General features: G+C 36.1%; 1 protein-coding gene across 4 annotated transcripts; it reads right to left on the reverse strand.

The window, feature by feature from the left end:
* Window positions 1-48: 48 nt before the first annotated feature.
* Window positions 49-22,802, reverse strand: tbc1d12b (TBC1 domain family, member 12b). Of its 4 annotated transcripts, XM_051914520.1 has the most exons (15): window positions 22,390-22,802; window positions 20,296-21,178; window positions 18,804-18,915; window positions 15,878-15,934; window positions 13,140-13,261; window positions 11,478-11,560; window positions 8,459-8,576; window positions 8,148-8,254; window positions 7,688-7,768; window positions 5,473-5,558; window positions 5,264-5,335; window positions 3,021-3,149; window positions 2,634-2,743; window positions 1,818-2,076; window positions 49-1,509 (listed from the first exon to the last, which is right to left on the reverse strand). In XM_051914520.1, the coding sequence occupies exons 1-15, from the start codon at window positions 22,391-22,393 to the stop codon at window positions 1,441-1,443; spliced, it is 2,292 nt and encodes a 763-aa protein (XP_051770480.1). In that variant the 5' UTR covers window positions 22,394-22,802; the 3' UTR covers window positions 49-1,440. The 4 variants fall into 4 exon arrangements, with proteins under 4 accessions (XP_051770480.1, XP_051770481.1, XP_051770482.1 ...); XM_051914521.1 differs by lacking the exon at window positions 15,878-15,934 and having other exon boundaries at window positions 22,390-22,801; XM_051914522.1 differs by lacking the exons at window positions 20,296-21,178; window positions 22,390-22,802 and having other exon boundaries at window positions 18,804-19,131.
* Window positions 22,803-23,241: the final 439 nt, after the last annotated feature.

Consider the following 23,241-nt stretch of genomic DNA (forward strand, 5'->3'; position numbering starts at 1 on the left):
CATTGTATTTGAGTCACACTGAATTAAAAAAAAACACAACAACTACAATTGTAGTTTTAAATTTATTTGCACATTTGAATTTTGTGGTGTCAAATATTTCACCTATTTACAATTTATCTTCACACAAGTATGAAAACTGTACAATAAAACCAGGAGTGTGTAGAAAACAAACCAAGAATTAATGATACAATTTACATTTTTCATCAAGATACATCACCGAATCAAAAAATGTTTAGAGACCCAATATTTACAGATATTAGGGTTAAAATCCATGATAAACAATGCATTTCATCAAATAATTGAACCCGAAATCACACAAAAATGACTCAAATTTTATTATTATACCACACATTCTTATTCTTTAACTGGCAAATGTCAGTTCATTTTAGAAAATGTACATTAAGTACACAAATGCCTGAATGCATTATTCACATATAGAGTTTGTGGGCTCTACTGTCACACATAAGATTTAGTTTTAAAATTAGGCTACATATTAGTGTTTTAAAAGAAGAACAATAGAGTGTCGACAGCGAAAATGCAATAATTCTTCATCAAAATGCTTCTGAATACCTCACACACTAAATGCATTATTCCTGCACTATTAACTGCATCAGACTTATTTTTACAATTTCTATTGCACTTCAGTATGGTCTTGCTCTACATAACAAAACCGTTTAAAAAACATCACATTTTATAAAATCTCAGAACCTCTGTTCTATTCTACTGGTAAAATCTCAAGTGCATTAAAGGGATGGTTCACCCAAAAATGAAAATTTTGTCATTATTTACTCACCCTCATGTCATTTCAAATCTGTATGAGTTTCTTTCTTCTGTTGAACACAAAAGAAGATATTTTAAAGAATGTTCTTAACCAGACAGATGATGGCACCCATTGACATCTATAGTATTTTTTTCCCTACTATTGAAGTCAATGGCTACCGTCAACTGTCTGGATACCAACGTTCTTCAAATTATCTTCATTTGCGTTCAACAGAAGAAAGAAACTCATACAGATTTGGAACGACATGAGAGTGAGTAAATGATGACAGAATTTTCATTTTTTGGTGAACTATCCCTTTAAACAGGCTCTGAATGTATCTCCTTCAAAACAAACTTTAGCATACAAAAAGAGCTAATGGTATGCATGTCAGCACATTTGTTCAAATGCACCACTTGACTCCTCTAAACAAGGAGGAATATTAAAAAAGCCTGATGCTGGTATCTGGTACAGTACATGACTAAGCTGGTGGAATATTTTCTCATGAAAGGCTTATATTTTTAATTCATACAAAGTTTAACTTCAGTAATACTGACGTGGTTACAAAGGAATCAAGTTTAGCTTTTTCTTTACGTTGTATTTGACTTGTTTAAACCGCTGTTTTATACAATCCTCTCTGCTAATGCATTCATTTGAGTAAAATAATAGAAATTGGTGAGAGTTCAAGAATTTTTCACTGAAGGACTGCTGCTTTTTTCCATTTCTTTATCCTTTATGAGGGCATTAAACACCTGATGAAGAGAAAAAAAGATAACGTATGTTATAAGGAACGCCACACAAATCACAAGCAGACTAATAAAACTCCCTGCAGGTGGAGCTATACTCATCATCACAAAGATATGAAAATTCTATCATTTCCTCAAAACAACTTCACACAGATTCATTTTACTAGGTATCTATTGATAGATATTATGCAAAACAATGTTTAAAGAGAGCAAAATGTAGCAGGGAATATATTTGCATTTAATTTCCTGTCCGCATTTCTCTCATAAACAAATTCCACTGGTTGATCGCTGTACCGGCTCAGACAGGAACTGACCTGTGTCCACTTCCTGTTGCAGCTGACCATCTGAGTGTTGGCGATGCAGCTGAAGAGGCGTTCGGGCGGTGTGTCTTCCGGCAGTCTGGTCAGGAACTGAGCGATGTGGATGAAATCCATCTGCAGGAGCACTTCCTCATAGAGCCGCAGGATTCCGAGTCCCGTACGGAACAGGAACTCCTCCCCGTCTCTGCAGAACACATCCCACACCCGACACGCCACATCTAGCGGCAGGGACTTAGTGTAGAGGGTGAAGATCCTGTAAACACAAATTGGAAACAAAAAATGTACATAAAGAAAATGAAAACGACAGTAATGCAATCAGGTGTTCTGTTAAGACTTCATGATCAGAAATCTGACTTTGAATGGAACAGAATCAGACTCTCGTTCTAACGGTTATACGCTCGTATACACTTACTAGGGGTGAGATATGTATCGTCTACAATAATATCCTAATTGTTGTTTTAATGATGTGGAAGCTGACATTATCTAGTATGTTACAAAAAAACAAATGGCTTCATGTTACATCAATGTTTGATGTAGCCTAAGTAGAATACACTTAGAATGTCACCAAAATTCATGAGTTTTTGATTTTATGTCAAATCTTTACTTATAATAAGGTTAGAAAAAAATTGCCCTTATAAAGGCAAAAATGCATCAGGAAATCAATTTAATCAATTTTTCAACATCACACACCCCTAACGCTTACTCGGATATATGCATTTACACATTAAGCTTAGTATTTAGATTTGTTTTATCATATTTAATGTATCGAAAAAGTGTTTTCCTTCATCAGAAGATTCTTCATGGACTCACCAGTCTATCAGATACAGGTCAGGTGTGAGGTTGTAACTCTGGAAGTGACTGAAAAGTCTGGGGAGGTTTTCTTCAAAGAACACCTCAAACGCTGCAAAGTACTTCAGCATCTAATAAAAAACAGACACAAAATTAAAACATCTTTCCAATTTATGTATGTGTGAAAACCATCGAACCAATCCATCCAAAACTAAACTCTATGGACATGAACAAGCTGTTGATTATGATGCAAAATAATTATGTCTTGTCCCTCCTTTAACTTAAAGTCTGTAAAGCAAAAACTCAGCAAAAAAAGATGCTGTCGGCTTGTCTTGTTCTGAACAAGGAACATTCCTTCACAACATCATGTAAATAATCTATTAAACATTGCTGGTGAAGGGACAGTACCAGCTCGTGGTCCACTCTGAAGAAAGCCATCTGACAGGGTTTGTTGAGGAGATTGGCGAAGGCGATGAAAGCGTCGGCCTCCTCCAGGTTGAGGATCAGCACAGCGGCTATGAAGGACATGCCCTGAACCTGCAGCCAAAATAAAGTCATTCCACAGCTGCTCTTTTCATCATCTAATGGCTTTCATAAGGACATATTTAGAAACAACGACTCAATGACAACTCACTTACAGTCATAGTTTTGCCCATCTAAACTAATCAGTTAAAAAAAAAGAATACTTCTATTCAGCAAGGATGAATTACATTGATCAAAAGATTTCTTATGATTTGAAAGGTTTCTTTTTCATCAATGCAGTTCGTTTAAACTTTCCATTGATCAAAGAATCCTTAAAAAATATATCATGGTTCTGCAAAAAAAATATAATATGATAATTAATAAAATCATATATAAGCAGTACAACTATTTTCAGCATTGATAATTAGTGGTCGACCGATATATTGGTATTGATACTTGGCATTTTTTAAATTATTGGGCGTTTTTCAGTTTGGCCAATGTGTCAGATGTGTTTTTTGACTGTTTTTTTTCTATATTTTTCTTTATTTGTTAAAAAATACTATAATAGTATTATAGTATAGTACAATAGTATAATAAATTTTCATTTCAGCGATTGTTATGCATGTGTATTTACTATCTTTAAATTAAATAGTGTCATATCATATAGTACATCAGCTTTATATTGGCCATCCTGCTCTCTAAGATGTCGGCATCAGCCAAAACAAGTCTGAAAAAACTGTCACTGTTGGTCGACCACTGTTGATAATAATCAGAAATGTTTCTTGAGCAGCAAATCAGCACATTAGAATGACTTCTGAAGGATCATGTGACACTGAAGACTGGAGTAATGATGCTGAAAATTCAGCTTTGATCACAGGAAAAAATTACAATTCAAAATATATTCAAATAGAAAAACTGAACCGAAGTGATGCGTTTGTATAAGAAAAATATCCATAACTAGCTTCCGGCCAAACGGCCATACGGATTCTACTTACGTCTAAAGTAAACATGTAAGTAAACTTACATGATGTATAACGTAGGACGAAGCGTAGTACATCATGGCGTAGCGTAATACTAGTAGTACGTAGAGCTGCACGATTCTGGATAAAATGAGAATCACGATTTTTTGGTTTCAAACAGAGATCACGATTCTCCCACGATTCTGAATATACAACCAAACAAAATAACATGTAATTTACTAGAGGTTCTGACAAAATATAAATTGCTGACTCTAATTGCTGGAAAATGTTTGAATGAATTATTTAAAAAATGGTTTTGACTTGTTGACTTGTTTCATTGCTGGATGAATCAGTGTTTTTGAACGAATCTTTTGAATGAACGATTCAATGACAAATACATTTTTTAACAGTCAGTTGTCGCCACCTAGTGGAATTAGATGTAACTGATACAACCGTTATTTGACGTGCCAAGTTCGTTTCAAAAGGTAGTTTGCTCTATTTTGATCGCTATTGTAGACATCGGTGTTTAAATACTAACTTAAAATTTATATCTCAGTACTTCTGTGATAATGTGAATATTTGTAACAGAAATAACCAACGTGTGATTCAAAACGGCTCTCTCTGGCTCTGGCAGCACGAACACAATTTGAATGTTCCGGTATGATTTTGTCAAAGGTTTAATAGACATAATAAAGTAGGATCGCATGGGTGCTTGAATCGTGATCGCGATCTTTTTACGATTAATCGTGCAGCTCTAGTAGTACGTTTGGCCGGAAGCTAGTTATTTTACTTTATAATGTGTTAAATATGGATATTTTTCTTACACAAACGCATCACTTCGCTTCAGAAGGCCTTTATTAACCCCCCGGAGCCATGTGGAGTATGTTAATAATGGATGGATGCACATTCTTGAGCTTCATATTCTTTTTTCCCGTTCACTGCCATTATAAAGCTTGGACGCGTCAGGATATTTATTAATATAACTCCGATTGTGTTCATCAGAAAGAAGAAAGTCATATACACCTTGGATGGCTTGAGGGTGAGTAAATCATGTTCAATAATTTTCATTTTAAAGTGAACTAATCCTTTAAAAAAATCTTACCAACCCCAAACTTTTGAACAATAGCATATATGATGTGTTTAAACAGAGTTGGTGTTTTTAATATGCAGATGAGAAATAGTAGAGGAACACAAAATATCTTCATAAATATTGTGCCAGTGATCACTCACATATCCCACGTCAGGTCTGTAGCAGGTGTAAGCGCCCAACACGCTGTGAAGGAGATCATGGTATGGCCCACCCTAACAGAAGAGAGCCCAACATGAGTCACATTCATTCCTTACAGTATCATGTAGTGCTGACTGTATATTACGGTTACTGTATAGTTACAGTTAAACTGATACTATAACAGCAGTGAGAGGAAGAGTGCAAACAGTACCTTCTGGAAGATGAAGAGCGATGGAAATGTGCGCGAGATGTCCAGTTTGATCACATCCAGACTGGACTCACGGTCGGCACTGTCCACTGTAACAAACACAACCACATAATGATGGCCGACTCCAAAACACCTCTAATAAACTTTAGTTTTACATTTCTCTGAGTTTCCAAATTACGTGAAAATATCATGTTATATCTCAAGAATGTCAATGAGAGATTTTGCTCCATTATTATTGAACTTACACTACCAGTCAAAGGTTTGGAATAATTAAGATTATTTTGAAATGTCTCTTCTGCTCACCAAAGCTGCATTTATTTGATCAAAAAATACAGAAAAAAAACTGTAATATTGTGAAATATTTTTACTATTTAAAGCAACTGATTTCTATTTGAATATATTTTGAATTGTAATTTATTCCTGTGATCAAAGCTGAATTTTCAGCATCATTACTCCAGTCTTCAGTGTCACATGATCCTTCAGAAACCATTCTAACATGCTGAGTTGCTGCCCAAGAAACATTTCTGATTATTATCAATGTTGATTTTTTAAAAGATATTTATACTTTTATTCAGCAAGGATGCAATAAATTGATCAAAAGTGACACTAAAGAAATGTATAATGTTACAAACGATTTCTTTTTCAAATTAATGTTCTTCTGTTTCTATTCATCAAAGAATCCCGGAAAAATCTGTATCAATTTCTGCAAAAATATTAAGAAGCAAAAACTACTTTCAACATTCATAAAAAATAAGAAACATTATTAATAATTGAGCAGCAAATCAGCATATTAAAATGATTTCTGAAGGATCATGTGACAATGAAGACTGGAGTAATGATGATGAAATTTCAGCTTTGCTATCATTTTAAAAATATTTTTAAATAGTTATTTTAAATAGTAATAATAATAATCATATTTTACAACTGTTTTTAAATTTGTTTTTACTGCCTTTGTGACCACAGACTTCTATAAAAAACAAAAAATAAATCGTAATTATTTCAAAGGTTTGACTGGTAGTGTATATCTACAGTACATCACTATCAGGCTGTGATATCCTACAGTTTATTACTGGCATGGAAAAAACGGCCCCGTCTGGTGTTTGTTAGTCCCAGAGGATCTGCTGAAGCGTACTGCTGGAGGGTAAAAGCAGCCAAAACAGTCTGGGTGTTGTGATGAGGGCCAGATGTGAAAGGGAGGATGTGTTTGTGTTCAGACTGTATTAAAAAACAGCTTTATTAACAGATTAATTATGACGCATCAAAGAACGAATCGCTGAGGCTAATAAAACACCATTTTATAGAGTACACAAGCTGAAAGGCGTAGTGGAAAACAAAAACAACATGAATTAATGAGATTAGCAAGTTTGTGCTTGCAGCACAGGAAGGAAATAACCGCTACTTCAATCAATTGAGCAGGAAGGCGACCGGGGAGAACAGACACATACCAGTGTTGCACTTCCTGACAAATGAATTTCCATGACTTTTCCAAGAACTTTCCATTTACAATTACTGAACAGGCACAGTGGATTCAAATTCAGATTGATTGAATTATGAATCATGCAGACAGAGTTGTGAATTGGTTCAACTGATTCACTGAAGAAATTGCTGAGAAAACATTCAAATTCTGACTGATTCACTCACTAATGAATCATTCAGAACGAATTCCAAATTGGTTCAGCTGACTCACTGAATGAATTCAGATTTGGTCAGTTTGCAATTACTATATACTAAGAAATGTGGATTGTTAAAAACCATTCAAATCCAGACTAATTCACTATTGTATCATTTAGACCAAATTATGAAGGGGTTCAACTGATTCAAGATTATGTTAGTTTGTGATTACTACACAAGCATAGTGAATTGGTAAAACCCATTCAAATTCAGACTGATTCACTAATGAATAATTCAGACCGATTGAACTGATTTATTGAACCAATTCAGATTTTGTGAGTTTGCGGATTAATGGATAAGCATAATGGGTTATTAAAAACCATTCAAATACAGAATGATTCGGTAATGAATCATTCAGACCAAATTGCAAATTTGTTCGACAGATTCATTGAACCAATTCAGATTTTGTCAGTTTGAGATTACTGGATGAAACCCATTCAAATTCAATTGATAATCAATTGAATGAATCAAATTTTGTCAGTCTTATTGTACTAGAGTTTTGTGTCTAAAATGCTCCAGTGGGCCGCCTGAGGAAAGAAAGGCGTACCATCTGACTCTATCTCACTGCCTGTCTCTCTGAAGCTCTTCCAGCGCTCCTTAGCCCGTGACAGAAAGATCTCGTACAAATCTGAAAGGAACAAAGCAGATCACAGTTTTAATCATCAAACCTTAAAAAAAAAAGCAGAAGAAATGATTGGTCTATGTTAGATTTAACTACAACTTTCACTTCTGAAAGTCAAAAATGTAGAAATCATTCTCTTTTGGGAGTGTCAGAAGGAAACTAATCCAAACATCTTTTGGATATTTTTTGTTACAAAAAAGGTTAAAAATCACAGCAGGTGAACCTGCACTGTGCAGTCTTGCATTCATTCATGTGAATACTGCATAATGACATACTTCAGAGAAACTGTTTGCCCAAAAGGTTTAGTTAATCCTGGGCTTAACCGCATCTTCAAAGGTGACTCTTCACTGAAACATGAAAAGACAGAGCCAAAATAAAATAAAACCTGAGGTTATGTTCAGCTCATTCCCAATGGCCAGACTCCAGACTTTACCCCTCACGTTGGGCGGAAGACCTTGCCACCACAGATCCCTCACACGCCTTAGGCCACGCCTGAAAGAACATGCACAACACAGAGCAGTGAATACAGCATAATAAAATAGATTTAACTATTTTATCAATATGTTTAGGTATTAATATTTCTTGGAATTCTGTCGGGAGCAAGCAATATGATGCAGCTCTAGTTCTAGCAACAGAGCGAATGTGGTAATCACAGTTATAATTGCAGGTGGTGATTGTGAAGGGCATCTGTCTTACATGCTTTCCCAGTTGGGAAGGATTTCGTTGTTCCAAACCACCATTGCGTTAGCGATGCTTTCCTCCTGTTTAAATCTTTCCTTCATCTGCTTTTTCTTCTTCTGAGCCTCCTTCAGCTCTGTGAACAACAGTTACATGACCTCATATTCAAATCAGGGTTCCTACACATCCCGACTCAAATTTTCCAAACCTCTCTGTAGATTTTCAGACCATATTTAACATAAAGGGTTCATACAGCATTATTTTCAGCATTCTATTTGGTATATAGTACAATCACCTGTAAATATTTGTTTTGTTTTATTTTTACTTGTTTTCCCAAAGTGATAACATGTGCTTAATAACATGCGGTAACATCAGAATTAGGGCTGTCACTAACGATTATTTTGATCGATTGATTATTTTGACGATTAATCGAGTAATCTGGTATTTTTTGTGATAATAATCGGGTATTTTTTGTGGACCTAAGCCTTTAAAATGACTTAAAATACATATATAATAACAATGAAGCAATAATGTTTAGTTCAAATAAAGTATTAAAAGCAAGTAATCATATGGTTTTATAGAATGACACTGTTAAAATACATAATATAAACAATCAACCTACTGTATGTACATTATGTATTATAACACATGCGCACATCAGATGCACGTAACCTAGACACATGTAAATAATTAAAGCGCATACATATATTAAACCCGCAGGGCATATACACTATATTGCCAAAAGTATTGGGACACCCCTCCAAATCACTGAATTCAGGTGTTCCAATCACTTCCATGGCCACAGGTGTATAAAATCAAGCACCTAGGCATGCAGACTGCTTCTACAAACATTTGTGAAAGAATGGGTCACTCTCAGGAGCTCAGTGAATTCAAGCGTGGTACTGTGATAGGTTGCCACCTGTGCAATAAGTCCATTCGTGAAATTTCCTCACTACTAAATATTCCACAGTCAACTGTTAGTGGTATCATAAAGTGGAAGCAATTGGGAACAACAGCAACTCAGCCACGAATAGTAGGCCACGTAAAATCACAGAGCGGGGTCAGCGCATGCTGAGGCTCACAGTGCACAGAAGTCGCCAACTTTCTGCAGAGTCAATAGCTACAGACCTCCAAACTTCATGTGGCCTTCAGATTAGCTCAAGAACAGTGCGTAGAGAGCTTCATGGAATGGGTTTCCATGGCCGAGCAGCTGCATCCAAGTGGAGACGTGTTCTCTGGAGTGACGAATCACGCTTCTCTGTCTGACAATCCGATGGACGAGTCTGGGTTTGGCGGTTGCCAGGAGAACGGTACTTGCCTGACTGCATTGTGCCAAGTGTAAAGTTTGGTGGAGGGGGGATTATGGTGTGGGGTTGTTTTTCAGGGGTTGGGCTTGGCCCCTTAGTTCCAGTGAAAGGAACTCTTACACACCAAGACATTTTGGACAATTTCCTGCTCCCAACTTTGTGGGAACAGTTTGGGGATAGCCCCTTCCTGTTCCAACATGACTGCGCACCAGTGCACAAAGCAAGGTCCATAAAAACATGGATGAGTGAGTTTGGTGTGGAGAAACTTGACTGGCCTGCACAGAGTCCTGATCTCAACCCGATAGAAAACCTTTGGGATGAATTAGAGTGGAGACTGTGAGCCAGGCCTTCTCATCCAACATCACTGCCTGACCTCACAAATGCACTTCTAGAAGAATGGTCAAAAATTCCCATAAACACACTCCTAAACCTTGTGGAAAGCCTTCCCAGAAGAGTTGAGGCTGTTATAGCTGCAAAGGGTGGGCCAACTCCATATTAAACCCTACGAATTAAGAATGGGATATCATTAAAGTTCATGTGCACTTAAAGGCTACTACTGGTATTTTGCCGGTTACTCGAAACAGTTAAATTGCAATCGAGAATTTACTCCAATTTAATTGAGGAAATGTGACAGCCCTAATCAGAATAAACCTAAAACGCTTTATAACCTGCATATATTCATCTCTGACACATCAGTTTGATACTGTAAATGTGGTTTGATGTTGCACGATCACCAAACAGCAAAGTTCAGACTGAATTAAATGATCGTCCAGACCTGGAAATTACTCAAATTTTCATACTTTTCCAAACTGCGTAGGAGCTCTGTAAATTTAAGGCAGACAGTGCCAAAAACATTTCTGACTAAATGAAATCACACATTTCTACATTTAATTTTTGGGACCATTTTGGGAAAGATACACTAGTGTGGCACTGTTTCGTATGCGTGAATCTCTCGAAAACATGTCTGGGTCACATTTCACCCCACATTTCAAAAGCACTTTGTATAAAAAATAAAGGCTATTTTGCATAATTTTTAGCATTATTTTTAGGATAATTAAGCACATTTCCCAAAATTATCATTACCACAATCCCTACAGACGCTTTATGTTACTTTTAGATATTTTTTCTGTAATTCCCATTATTGTCAAACTCTCATTTCTGTAAATTGGTATTTTTTCTATATTTAGATAAAGGTATTTATTATTTAAATCCTATAATGACCATCAAAATGTATAAATATTCATTAATTCCAACTTACTTTCAATATACTCTCTTCTAATTATAGTACTGATTTTTTTTTTTTTTATTACAGTAATGAGACAAACTTCTCAAACTTACTCCTGAAAATTGGCATTGCGTTATTGCAACCATAGTTAACTCTTCTTTGATAAAATACTTGTGATGCTTCTCATTTGGATAAAAGCATCTGGTTTTGGGATGAAATATGATCCAGACATGCTCTTGATACAATATGTTTCATGAGATTCAGATACATTGATTAAACCTGGTAAACTGATGAAAACTGATGTAGAATTTACTTTAAAACAATTTTCACTCAGAAATTGCTAGTAAATTTCTCAAATAAGTACATAGAAAGAGAACTAAACATGAAAGTTTGAAGTAAAATGACTAAAAATAGTATTTTCTTGTAAAACATACTTCAATAATCTTTGTTTTATGTACAACTTTGAAAAATCTTTTTTTTTTTTTTTTATAGTGTACAAATGTACCTCTCTTCTTCGCCTCTGCCACCATTTCATCATACTCCTGACGGTGGCGCTGGGCTTCCTCCTCCGACTTAGCAGGGAGGTTCCTGAGGAAGGAAACCAATGATTTCAGTTGTCACAACAAAAAAGACAATTAAATGTCTCAAATGCACAGTCTAACAACTTGTTAGCATTGACATGTTTCAGAAAAAATTCAATTAGAAGTTTCTGGAAAATGCCTCACCGCTGGTTTATCTCATGGTTTGGCTGACACGCTCACATTTCACTGGTCATTTATTCTTAATAAGGACTTGGGGACTGAAGAGACTTGCGTGGTGAAATACAACCCAGTCTGTGCTAAGTCTTATTTATAGCCCATTGTTTGGGAAAGATGAGCCTCTCAAGGTTTGCTAGGATATATGTAACGCAGGTCAATGTATCCTGAGCACCTAACGAAAGAACGTCACAAGTTGGGAAGGTGACAAATCATCTACCTGGCTTTATTCTACTGTTCAATCAAGGATGGACCTCAAAGACTCCCACAACTTAATCTTACAGCTGAATCAATGTTGTAACATATCTACTTAATTATTGACATTTTTGTTGGAGTGTATTGCCAGAGGAGAACTGTTGTTGCTTCTCAAGGTTTTCTTGTCCATTATCTAGCATCAAATGGAATTTGTTCTCACAGTAGCCTTTGGCTTGCACACTAGATGACTAAAGATATGATGCAATATATACAATGTGTTATAAGTATTATGCCATGACTATCTTTAATTAACCCCTCAATTAAACTGCTTAGGGGTGTAAGTACTGTATATACAACTCCACCCCCGTACATACAGTACACTCACATACTCACATAAAGTGATATATACAATATAGCAAATTGCAACTGCTTTATTGTTTATATCGTCACAAAATGTAAACTATATTATAGCCTAGCGATATATTCAGGGCCTAAAATTAAAACTCGCCAAGCACCGGCGAGTGTTCTAGTAAACATAGTCGATTATGTCTTCAGTTAAGAAGGAAAACGCATGATCTGTGCGCGCATTTGCTCTTAAAGCGAATTTGTTTGTTTATATTGTTTTATATTTATTTGTGCTATAGTTTGTAATTTGATTATTTGTTCTTATTTTATTACTGTTTACTTGTCTTTAAAAATGTAGGCTATTAAAATTATATTAGTTAAGCTAGTAGTTTTAGCCATGGTATCGAAATTGGAATAGAGGATTGTGAATTTTCACTAGTATCTAAAATATTGGTGACATAACTGCCTGTTTTTGTTTTTTGGCTGGTAAATTTTCTTAAGTGACCGGCCATTGGCAGATGTGGCAAAAAGTTAGTTTTTTAAAACTGGATAATGACATATAGTACATCCTACTTTGCCTGCATACATACAGTACACGGATGTAAAGCAATATATAATAGCAAATCTCAACTGCATGATTGTTCATATCATTGCAAAATGCAAACTGTATTACCGCACAGCTCTATATATAAAGTATATAAGCATATCCAACATATGCAATATTGTGAACACAGGTATAGCTAAAGAAATATTTTTCATCTTTTATTGTCAACAGATTATTACAAACTACAGGTGGTTAGGACAAAAACACATCTTAACATGGAAGAAATAGCTTTTATCTTGTGCTTTAATGGTTTTATGGTGATACTCACGCGGGGCGGTCCTCTAATATGAGCGCTGTGGTGGACAGCGGTTCGAATTCCAGGTTCTTCCGTCGGCTCTGGGTGGGCAGGGAGGGACTCTGGCTGGATTTAGACACCTTGGCCTCGTACTCCTGTGAGAAAACCAACAGGTCAAGTTCAAATGCGTGGGGCCGCTGTGAGCTGAATGAAAGGGGAGTGTTTATATGGCATGAATGTGCTTGTGAGAGTTATGGAGGCAGGTGGCAGGCGTGTGAAGATCAAGGCGATGGTGAGGCTGGGGCTGGCATGGTATGAAGCACTGTGTTTACGGCCATGGAGAGAAAGGTCGGGCATGTGTTTGTTCATTTGAGGAAGCGTGAGGACACCAGGATGTTTCATGTTATCAGGAATTGTGTAAAAACCACAGCTAAACCACGGCTTTCCTGACAATGGTCAGTTCAGCTAGTACGGTTTCTCTTCCTGTACCACCTACAGCACAAGCTCAACCCCATTCATCATGACTGACTGAACAGAAGCACAAAGACTCTTCGTCATCTGATTGAGAAGCTTCTACAGATGTCAATGGACGTATTGTAAATGGGGCATTTTTTCTAAGAAATATGAGTGATGAAAGAAACTAGTCAGAGAGGAGAGAATAGAGGATTAACTGGTGTTTATCATGCAAAGTTCAACTGCTTGATAACAGAAGAACATCATTTAGGCTTCATACTAAGAGCTGCATATTTACATGTTCAGACTCAGGGATCAATAGCAAAGATTGTTTTCTGCTGATCTGGTTAATTTGTCATATGCCTCACAAAAAAAAAAAAAAGAAAAATTAAAGTTGATTTTTAGCAAAGTATATTATAAAAATATTTATATTTGCATTAAATGTTAAGTTTATCACATTGTTTTAATCACAAAAATAAAATGTACCAAAATTTATTTTCAAAAAAATAAAAAATTCTTTACATTTTTCCCTCACGTTTTATTTTAGAAAATGTACAAAAGATGATTTAATTTTGCATTCTAACACATTCATACTGATTCTTCCACAACTTGAATTTTCTACCTTCTGGTTTAATCAAAACGTCAAAATCAAAATGAGTAGGTTCAAGGATTAGTTCACTTCAGAATAAAAGTGTTAATCATTTACTCACCCCCATGTCATCCAAGATGTTCATGTCTTTCTTTCTTGAGTAAAAAATTAAGAAATTATCGGTCATTTTCTAAAATAAACAAAAATGTATATACTTTTTAACCACAAATGCTCTTCTTGCACTAGCTCTGCGATGCGCCACGCATGACATAATCACATTGGAAAGGTCACGAGTGACATAGGCGAAAGTACCAATCCAGTGTCTACAAAGCGAACGTGCAAAGACTAAGTCAAACGCCCTTTACAAAAAACGATGTCGGACAATTTTGAAGTTGGACGAGAAAATGAGATGGAGTTTTTCGCCCTATCGCGGTACTTCCAACATGATTACGTAATGTGTAGCGCATCACAGGGCTAGTGCAAGATGAGCATTTGTGGTTAAAAAGTATCGATCGTTTCGTTAGATAAGACCTTTATTCCTCATCTGGGATTATGTAGAACCCTTTGAAGCTGCAATGAAACTGCAATTTGGACCTTCAACCCCAGTGAAGTCCCCTATATGGAGAAAAATCCTGGAATGTTTTCCTCAAAAAAACCTTAATTTCTTTTCGACTGAAGAAAGAAAGACATAAACATCTTGGATGACATGGGGGTGAGTAAATTATCAGGAAATTTTAATTCTGAAGTGAACTAATCCTTTAAAAAGGATCATACTTTACAATATGGTTAAATAACATTAGTTAAAGCATTAGATATCATGAACTAACAATAAACACATTTTAGAGCATTTATAAATGTATGTTAATTTATAAATAATATATTAATTTAATACTGTAAACTTATATTTATAATATAAATACTTTTCATTGTTTATTCATAATACATTATTTAATATAACTTGAAATATTACAAATATATTGGTAAATGCAGAATTAATGCTGTAAAAGTGTTGTTCTTTGTTAGTTCATGTTAGCTGTTGCAATAATTCACCCAAAATTTAAATTCTGTCATCATTTGATCACCCTCAAGTTTTCACACAGCTCTTTTCCATACAATAATCAATATTCCAATATTTTTCCACATAATACTGTATTGATATTCTCACGTCAAAAAACAAAAAAAAACAATATTTTAACTATATTTGTCCCATTACACAAAAAAGGAGGCTGACTGCCATTAAGAGCAAGACACATTATGTTGTGTCGAGATGTAGCGTAGAAAAAACATCTTTAGACAAATCACAACGCATCAACTTTGAATAATTGAGAGCTGCATGAACTACAGAAGAATGGTCTGTTCCTTACACAAAGCTATTTTACAACTTCACAAGACACAGAATAGAGCACACGTCTTCTTTTTTTTGTCCTTGACAGGAGGTCTCTGGTCACTGTATGATTTCACTGTATGCAAAAGAGCAGCGTGAATGTTCTTTGAAATATCTTCTTTTGTGTTCGAAAGAAAGAAGAAAAATCATACAGGTTTGGAACGACATGAGGGTCAGTAAATGATTTCATTTTTGGGTGAACAAGTGATTAGTACTAGTCAAGCAGGTGCGTCACGTGACGTGAGAGTGGTTGAAATGACCGATGGGAAGTGAAGGTGTACAGCTCTGTGCACAGAAGAGACAGTGAGAATGAAGGAGAGCTCATTTAGAAACCAAACATCATACCCCTGAACTTAAGAGATTGGGTGTAGATACAGATGTGAGATTGCCTGGGTTACCTTCCTGAAGAGAAAGCAAAATGACAGAAATACAGTAACATAAACCAGAAACACCCCACATACACTCCTTTTTTTTTTTATAATCCCCATAAATCATAAACAGTCTGTCCAAACGAGCGGTTCGAGACTGTGAAGCCCTGCCCATGACTGGCTACAGAATCTGCCCTATTAGCTTAGCTCCTCCCCTGAGTGACAGTCCGCCATGTTTATCTTCTTGCCAGAGCATTTAACAGCAGCATTCAAGTAAGAAATGTATTCTTATTAAAGCTACTAAAGTTATTTCAATCAAGAGCAGTGAGTGATTTTCTATTTTTCTTTTGTTGTTTGGTTCATATTAACAGCACATACAGCAGTAGGTACTATTATGCTGCTGTCCCTTTAATACACAGATCTAATATACACATGCGATTTCTTTCCCTGCTGTTTATGTTCACAGACATAACCGACTGTGTTTGTGAACTTTGTGTGTTTTTGACATAGCTGTGTGTATATGACAGTTTAAGTGCAATAAGACAGTTTAATACTCACAGAACGCGTCGTTTGACAGTCAGCTTTCTGTGCGTGTGCTTCGGAACATATATCAGAAGTTTAAACTGTTATGGCTTTAAAACGCATGCAAATAATGAACTTTCATGATGACGAACAACTGCAATATCACGTCAGCGATAGAGATGATAATCGAAACCAAACAGATGTTTTGTGAGTTTTTGGCAGAGTATCCCAGGCACAAGTTGTACAGGCTCCGCCCTCTTCTGGAAAGTGGGGTGGGGAGCAGCAGCTCATTTGCATTTAAAGATACATACACGAAAACAGCGTGTTTTTCCTTTCACTCAAAAATGGTATAATAAATGATCTGTGGGGTATTTTGAGCTGAAACTTCACAAACACATTTTGGGGACACCTGAGACTTATATTAGATCTTGTAAAAAGGGGCATAGATGGTCCCCTTTAACTCAATAAACAGAAGGAAATGAGTTTGGCTGTTAGTAATCTAACAGAACGTGTAGAGAACTGTGTGTGCGTAAGAGAAGATAAGCAGGGCAGAGATAGCGTGAGGCTGTGCATTAAATAAAAACACGACATACAAATATTGGTTGTGTGTTTGTACTCCCTAAAAACATGAGCTGACCTCTAAATGACCTTCACAGTCACTAAAAACACAGACACTAAAAGGTTTTGTGCCAAGCCAGCTGGACTCACAGCTGCAGACAGGCCTCTAGGCCAAACTCAATCCAGCTCGGTTCCTACTCTACCTTCCGCCCAAACATATGATCAGGCAACAACACACAGACTAACATACTGTCTCTTAGAGAACTTAGAGGTAGCACAGCTTGTACTGTTTGCCTAAACAACAGAAGTGAAACCAGCACAAAGAGGTCTGGTGAGATGAACCGAATTGTTTCTGGTTAGACATGCATGGCTAGCAGAGTCTTCTTTTGCCTGCTTGAAAAACAGCAGCAAAAAAGCAGAACTCCAATTTAGCAAAAGCTTCACAAGTTTATGCTTGTTTAAAAACAGCTTCTTTCACAGTCCAAAATTAACTTTTTTCCCCACAACTTTCAAATGTGAGAAAATTTACCAGCCATACAGTATATTTCTTATTATTCTTAAAAATTAATGTGTAAATTGTTTTTCTTAAATATATATATAAATATATATATTTTTTGTCTCACTGACAAATAGAATTTGAATCTGATTCTCAGTAAAACTACACGTCACACGTTTTTTCCCATATGTATGTTTGTTTAGGTGCAAGGAATATTCCCTCAATGTCACCTAATGGAGTTTTAGAAAAGAAAAAAAAATGATAAACTTCAGATGAAAATGTTCCACTAAGCTAAAATTTGTTCACAAGACGTAAAAGATGCAACAAATGTTTTCTTTAGTATGCGGTTTGAATCATGGATGTCTCATGGTTTAAGTGATATAGCAAGGATCAGACTATTCTTTGTACACTGTGATTTAAACCAATGTAATGTTTCACTTCCTCGCCAACAAATGCTTAACTGTTTTTGGATCATGCTCTTCTTATTAAAGTCTTCCATTATATATTACTGTGAACAATATTTAACAGGAAATAAAGCATGGCAGCCATTGTGAAAAAGAATTGCATTGAATGTGCGCTTCAAACCTTAAAAGCATATTTAAAAAAAAAAAAAAAAAAAAAAAACTGCACTTGAAAACAATATAATATTAATGAAATAAAAGACCGCTTAAGTGTACTACTTTCCTGACTATGTTTCTGAACACTTAAGTACACATTCAAAAATTGCACTGTCAAATTAAAAGTTTTACATTTTAATAATTATGTTTTAATAATCTTTTGTTGTGCACTTATTTTGATGTGTTGACTATCATACTGATCATAATTTTAAGTGTGTTATTTGATATTACATTTAAAGTTACTATATTTTAAATGTCGTAAAATATTGCTTTAGCATTACAAATATATTTAAATACATAACACAGAAATTTTATGACATTAAAGTATTTTTTAGTTTCCCGTAAATGCTTGTCACTACATTTGGCAGTACATTTTAACCATGTTTCAAAGACAATAGAAGTAATTATGAAATTATATATATATATTTAAGTCCTACTTAAGTGATTTGATTGGATGATCAATAATCATTGGAGTTGAAAGCTATTAAATTTTGATGAAAGATTGTGATTTTTTAATACTGATAAATCGTGCACATTAAGACAAGAGGAAATTATCAAATAGATACATTTTGATTTCATGTTCACTTAGCATAAAAAACAAGAAAATAAACAATAATAAACAGCTATTTAAAATATCTGATTACATTCTGTCTCATGTTGCTTGATCTAGATTTACATCCACTTTCAATATAAATGAGGTGTGAACAGACCTGCTGTATGGTTTTGGAGTCTTTGGGGGGACTCTCTCTCAGCGGGACCTTTCCAAAGAGTTTCCATCCTGGTACACTCTGGGCCTCCCTCTGCTTTCTGGAGAACAGACTTCTGCCAAAGACATCATCAGAGAGCATCTGTCAAAACCTGAAGACAATACACTGAAAACAAGTGCAAGTGCCCAAGCGAGTTCTGAATGTAGTTTTTGGCTTCACAGCATGAAGATAACCCTGATAGTACTAGTCACTGACTGTGTGGCACATGACTTGAGAGGAATGCCACTACAGCCTGTGAACTGAGATAAAGCACAAGCTTATTCATAAAGGATTATGCAAACACAAAGCATGAATTTTTAAAAGAACGTTCCTCTTTTGCAGACGTTGCCAGAAGCAAAGCTGCTGAGACTGAGATCAGATCTACGACAGCTGTAACATGCGTCATAAAATATGAGGAAATTCATAGTTTAAGCTTCCAGTCGTCTCAGTAACCGGAAGATAGAATCCTTGTCTTTTTAGAAACCTGTTGAACAAAGGCATTCCTTTCTTGAAAAGACTTGACTTTAAGAATGACAGTTTAAAGGGAAAGTCAAGCTAAAAATAAAATTTTATAATCATTATGTCATATTATTTTCTTTGTTCCATGAAACACGAAAGAAAATGTTTTACAGAATGTCCTAGCTGCACTTTTCCATGCAGTGAAAGTGGAAATGAATGCTTCGAAGCTTTACGAATCTTTTGTTTCGAATCAGTGGTTCGGAGCGTGTATCAAACAATCTCAAACTGCCAAAGTCACGTGATTTCAGTTAACAAGGCTTCGTTACGTCTTAAGTGTTTCGAAATTGTAATGGTTCACGTGACTTTGGCAGTGCTCTGAACCACTGATTCGAAACAAAAGATTCGTAAGGCTTCGAAGCTTCACGAAGCAATGTTTTGTAATTGCCCATCACTAGATATTGTTGAATAAAGTTGTTATTTTGTTTTTTTGGAGCACAAAAAGTATTCTCGTCGCTTTATAACATTAAGGTTGAACCACTGTAGTCACATGAACTGTTTTAAATATGTTTTTAGTACCTTTCTGGGTGTTTGAAAGTGTAAATTAACACTGTCAATGCAGGCCTCACTGAGCCATCGGATTTTGTCAAAAATATCTTCATTTGTGCTCCGAAGATGAACGAAGGTCTTACGAGTGTGGAACGACATGAGGGTTCATTTTTGGGTGAACCAACCCTTTAAGATATGTGTACGTTCAGATGTACAGAAGGTGTAAAAAAAAAAAAATGTTATTTTTTTACTTGATGACATTTACTGAAAGTCAACTTTATCTAAAATATTAGTATAAAAATTGTTAAAACCATATAAACGACATGAATATACATGTCTAGATTTTTTGTTTCATGATCATGAACAGTCTTATTTCTCATTAATTCATACATCATCTTTAAAACAATCTAATTATCCTTCTGATAAGCTCAATTGTAGAGCATGACAATACCTGCTAAAGATCTCCGAGATGCCGTGTTTCCTCTGGCTGAGAGTCAGATCTGCGGCAGCAACACTCAACACATCAGGGATGTTGTCTGGGGCGCTCTGACGACGGCTGATTTCATAAGTGTTCCTGGAATTCAGACTCACGTCCATGAACCTTAAGTCATCAGGTACATCTGATGTGGAAAAGGTCTCGTCATCATCTGGACTGAGAGGAGCAGAGTCAGTGTTGAAGAAAGAGCTAGAGGAAAATGTCCTGAGAGAGTGTTTTAGAGTTGACGGACTGGCTGACGAGCACAGCTCTCCTTCTTCGCCATGCGTTGTCTTGAAAACTGAATCCTGGGTATTTGAACATCTGTCCTCAGCTCCATCTTGAGGTGGTAGAGTTATTTCTGAGTGTGACTGGTTTATCAGAGATGTAGAAGAAACGGCACCGCCTTTGGAGTCTGCCGAAAGTTCACCGTTTCCCATCATATGGTCTTCTTTAGAATTCAAGTAGCTTCCTGTAGGATTAGATGACTTAGGAAAGTCGCCTTCAGTCCCTTCATGTGCATTGAGGCTTGCATGTCCATTTGGGAGCTTAGTGCCACATGGCTGGGTATTGGTCTGATGCTGTACTTTATCACATGACTCTGGCACCTCATGGTCCTGGCTTCTCTGCGATTGGTTTTTCTCTGTCTGCGATGTACCAGAATGGGAGAACATGCCTTGAATTATGTTCTCCTGCCTGTCTGTAGCATCTGAGATGCGGGGAGGTGGTCCGCCTTCCTCAGCACCCCTGCCTCCAGAGGAAGATGACTCCACCATCAGCTTCACAGGTGAATCTACTGAATGCCCACTATGCTCGGAGACGATGACACTGCACTTCTGGACCACACTGGGTGGATAACCTAAAATAAATATGAATTGGTGCTTTCAAAATATACACAGTAAAATACTGGTTCAAGTCCTGCCAAGCAGTCTACCAAGCAGACAGAATTTTAGGATACATGTTTGGAACATTCGATACAGTGTTTTTGGGCATCATAGAAAGTTTAACATTACATTAAATATGCATTTGGAACATCTGATCAAGTATTTTTGAACATCATCAGTGTGTTCGGAACATTTGATTCACTATTTTGGGGCATCAAACTAGAATTCCATTTGGAACATCCAATTCAGTTTTGTTGAACATCATAATCATGTTTAAAAAGTTCAATTTCATTTGATTCATTTCATTTGAATATTTCAAAATGTTGGCAATGTTCTATTCAGCATTTTTGATATCATATCGACGTTGGTAACATTTGGTTCGAGAATTCGATTCAGCAGAATCAAGTTTAGAATGTTCAATTCTGTATTTTTGTTGCATAATTCAATTTGGAACATTGTATTGGTACATCAGATTCAGATTTTTTTTAGAACATCTAACAGCTCGGAATGTGTGAATTCAGCGTCGCTGAACATCATAATAATGTTTAGAAAGTTTGATTCAGTATTTTGGGGCATGATAAAGCATTTCGTTTGAGCATTCGAATCAGTATTTTCAGGCATTGTTGGACTTGAATGTTCAATTCAGATTTTTTTTGAACATCAAAATGTTGGGAATATTCTATTCAGCATTCTGAGTATCATAACCGCGTTTGTAACGTTTGTTTCAGCAGAATCGAGTTTGGAATGTTCGATTCAGTATTTTGTTGCATCATAATTCCATTTGGAACATTGTATTGCTACATCCGATTGATTTTTTTGAACATCATAACAGTTTGGAATGTGTGAATTCAGCCTTGTTGAACATCATAATCATGTTTAGAATGCTCGATATAGTATTTTGCGTCATGATAGAACGTTCCATCCGTGCATTCGATTCAGCATAATCGCGATTGTAACGTCTGATTCGAAGATTCGATTCAGCTTAACGTTAGCTAAGCATCAGAATCAAGTTTTGTTCAATATTTTGTGGCATGACAGGCGCGTCTGGATAAAAACTCAATTCAGAACATGTAAGAAGCCCATACGTGCTGTCTAGGTAGACAGCTCAGTAATGTTTTAAGACACAGCCACTACTGCATTACTGTCAAAACGCACAATATTACAGCAAGAGACTGAACATACATACCCATCGGCCGCAGCCCAATTCCTGATGGTAGCACGAATGACCTCTACAGTAGACCCTTTTAAACCAGCCAATGAGGAATATTTTATCTCAGTTCGCTCTCATATAAATGAAATATATCTGTACTGGTCCATCCTCAGTCTTTTCCATCTCATTCAAAATCCTCTTGTGGATTGACAGCCAAAGCGCTGCAGCTCAGTGTCGGACTCCGCACTTCTTTCCCCATGACACCTATTTAGACTATCCTCCGTCATATTACCAGGGTAAATATTAATAGTATGCAAATAACGTAAGTTAATAGACATGCCCGTTAAAACATAAAAGCTTTCCTGACTCAGACCGGTAGATGTCCGTATCCTGACCGTGATCCGAGGCCATCTTGAAATTCCAGTGACGTCATTTGATGATTTAGTAACAGGAGACTCCACGCGCCCCCTGCTGAACATTCAATAACACGCATTTAGATGACGCAGCCTACATAAACATTATACTGTTCACTGTACACAGTATACACACACAGAGAAATAATGATTGCACAGCTACATAATTATTTGTTGATCCCACATCAAATTGCGCTCATCAACTTTAAATTGCACACAACTGTCAACAGAAGGCTGAAATTAGTCATTTTTCAGTCACCAAAAAACATTTAGGGAAGACTGGGATAATTGTAACCCTTTTTTACTCCAGACACAGATTGTCTGTAACATTAAAATCCTGCATGCAAAAACACAAAATAAATCATGAAACAGCACAACTGTAAAAGATAAAATACATAAATATCAAACAATTATTTTGGCTATAACAAATATCATAATTAATATTTTTATGTTTGAATTATGCAAGTCCAATTTA

This window comes from Ctenopharyngodon idella, chromosome 12 (assembly GCF_019924925.1).
Source record: "Ctenopharyngodon idella isolate HZGC_01 chromosome 12, HZGC01, whole genome shotgun sequence".
Classification (NCBI taxonomy): Eukaryota; Metazoa; Chordata; class Actinopteri; order Cypriniformes; family Xenocyprididae; genus Ctenopharyngodon; species Ctenopharyngodon idella.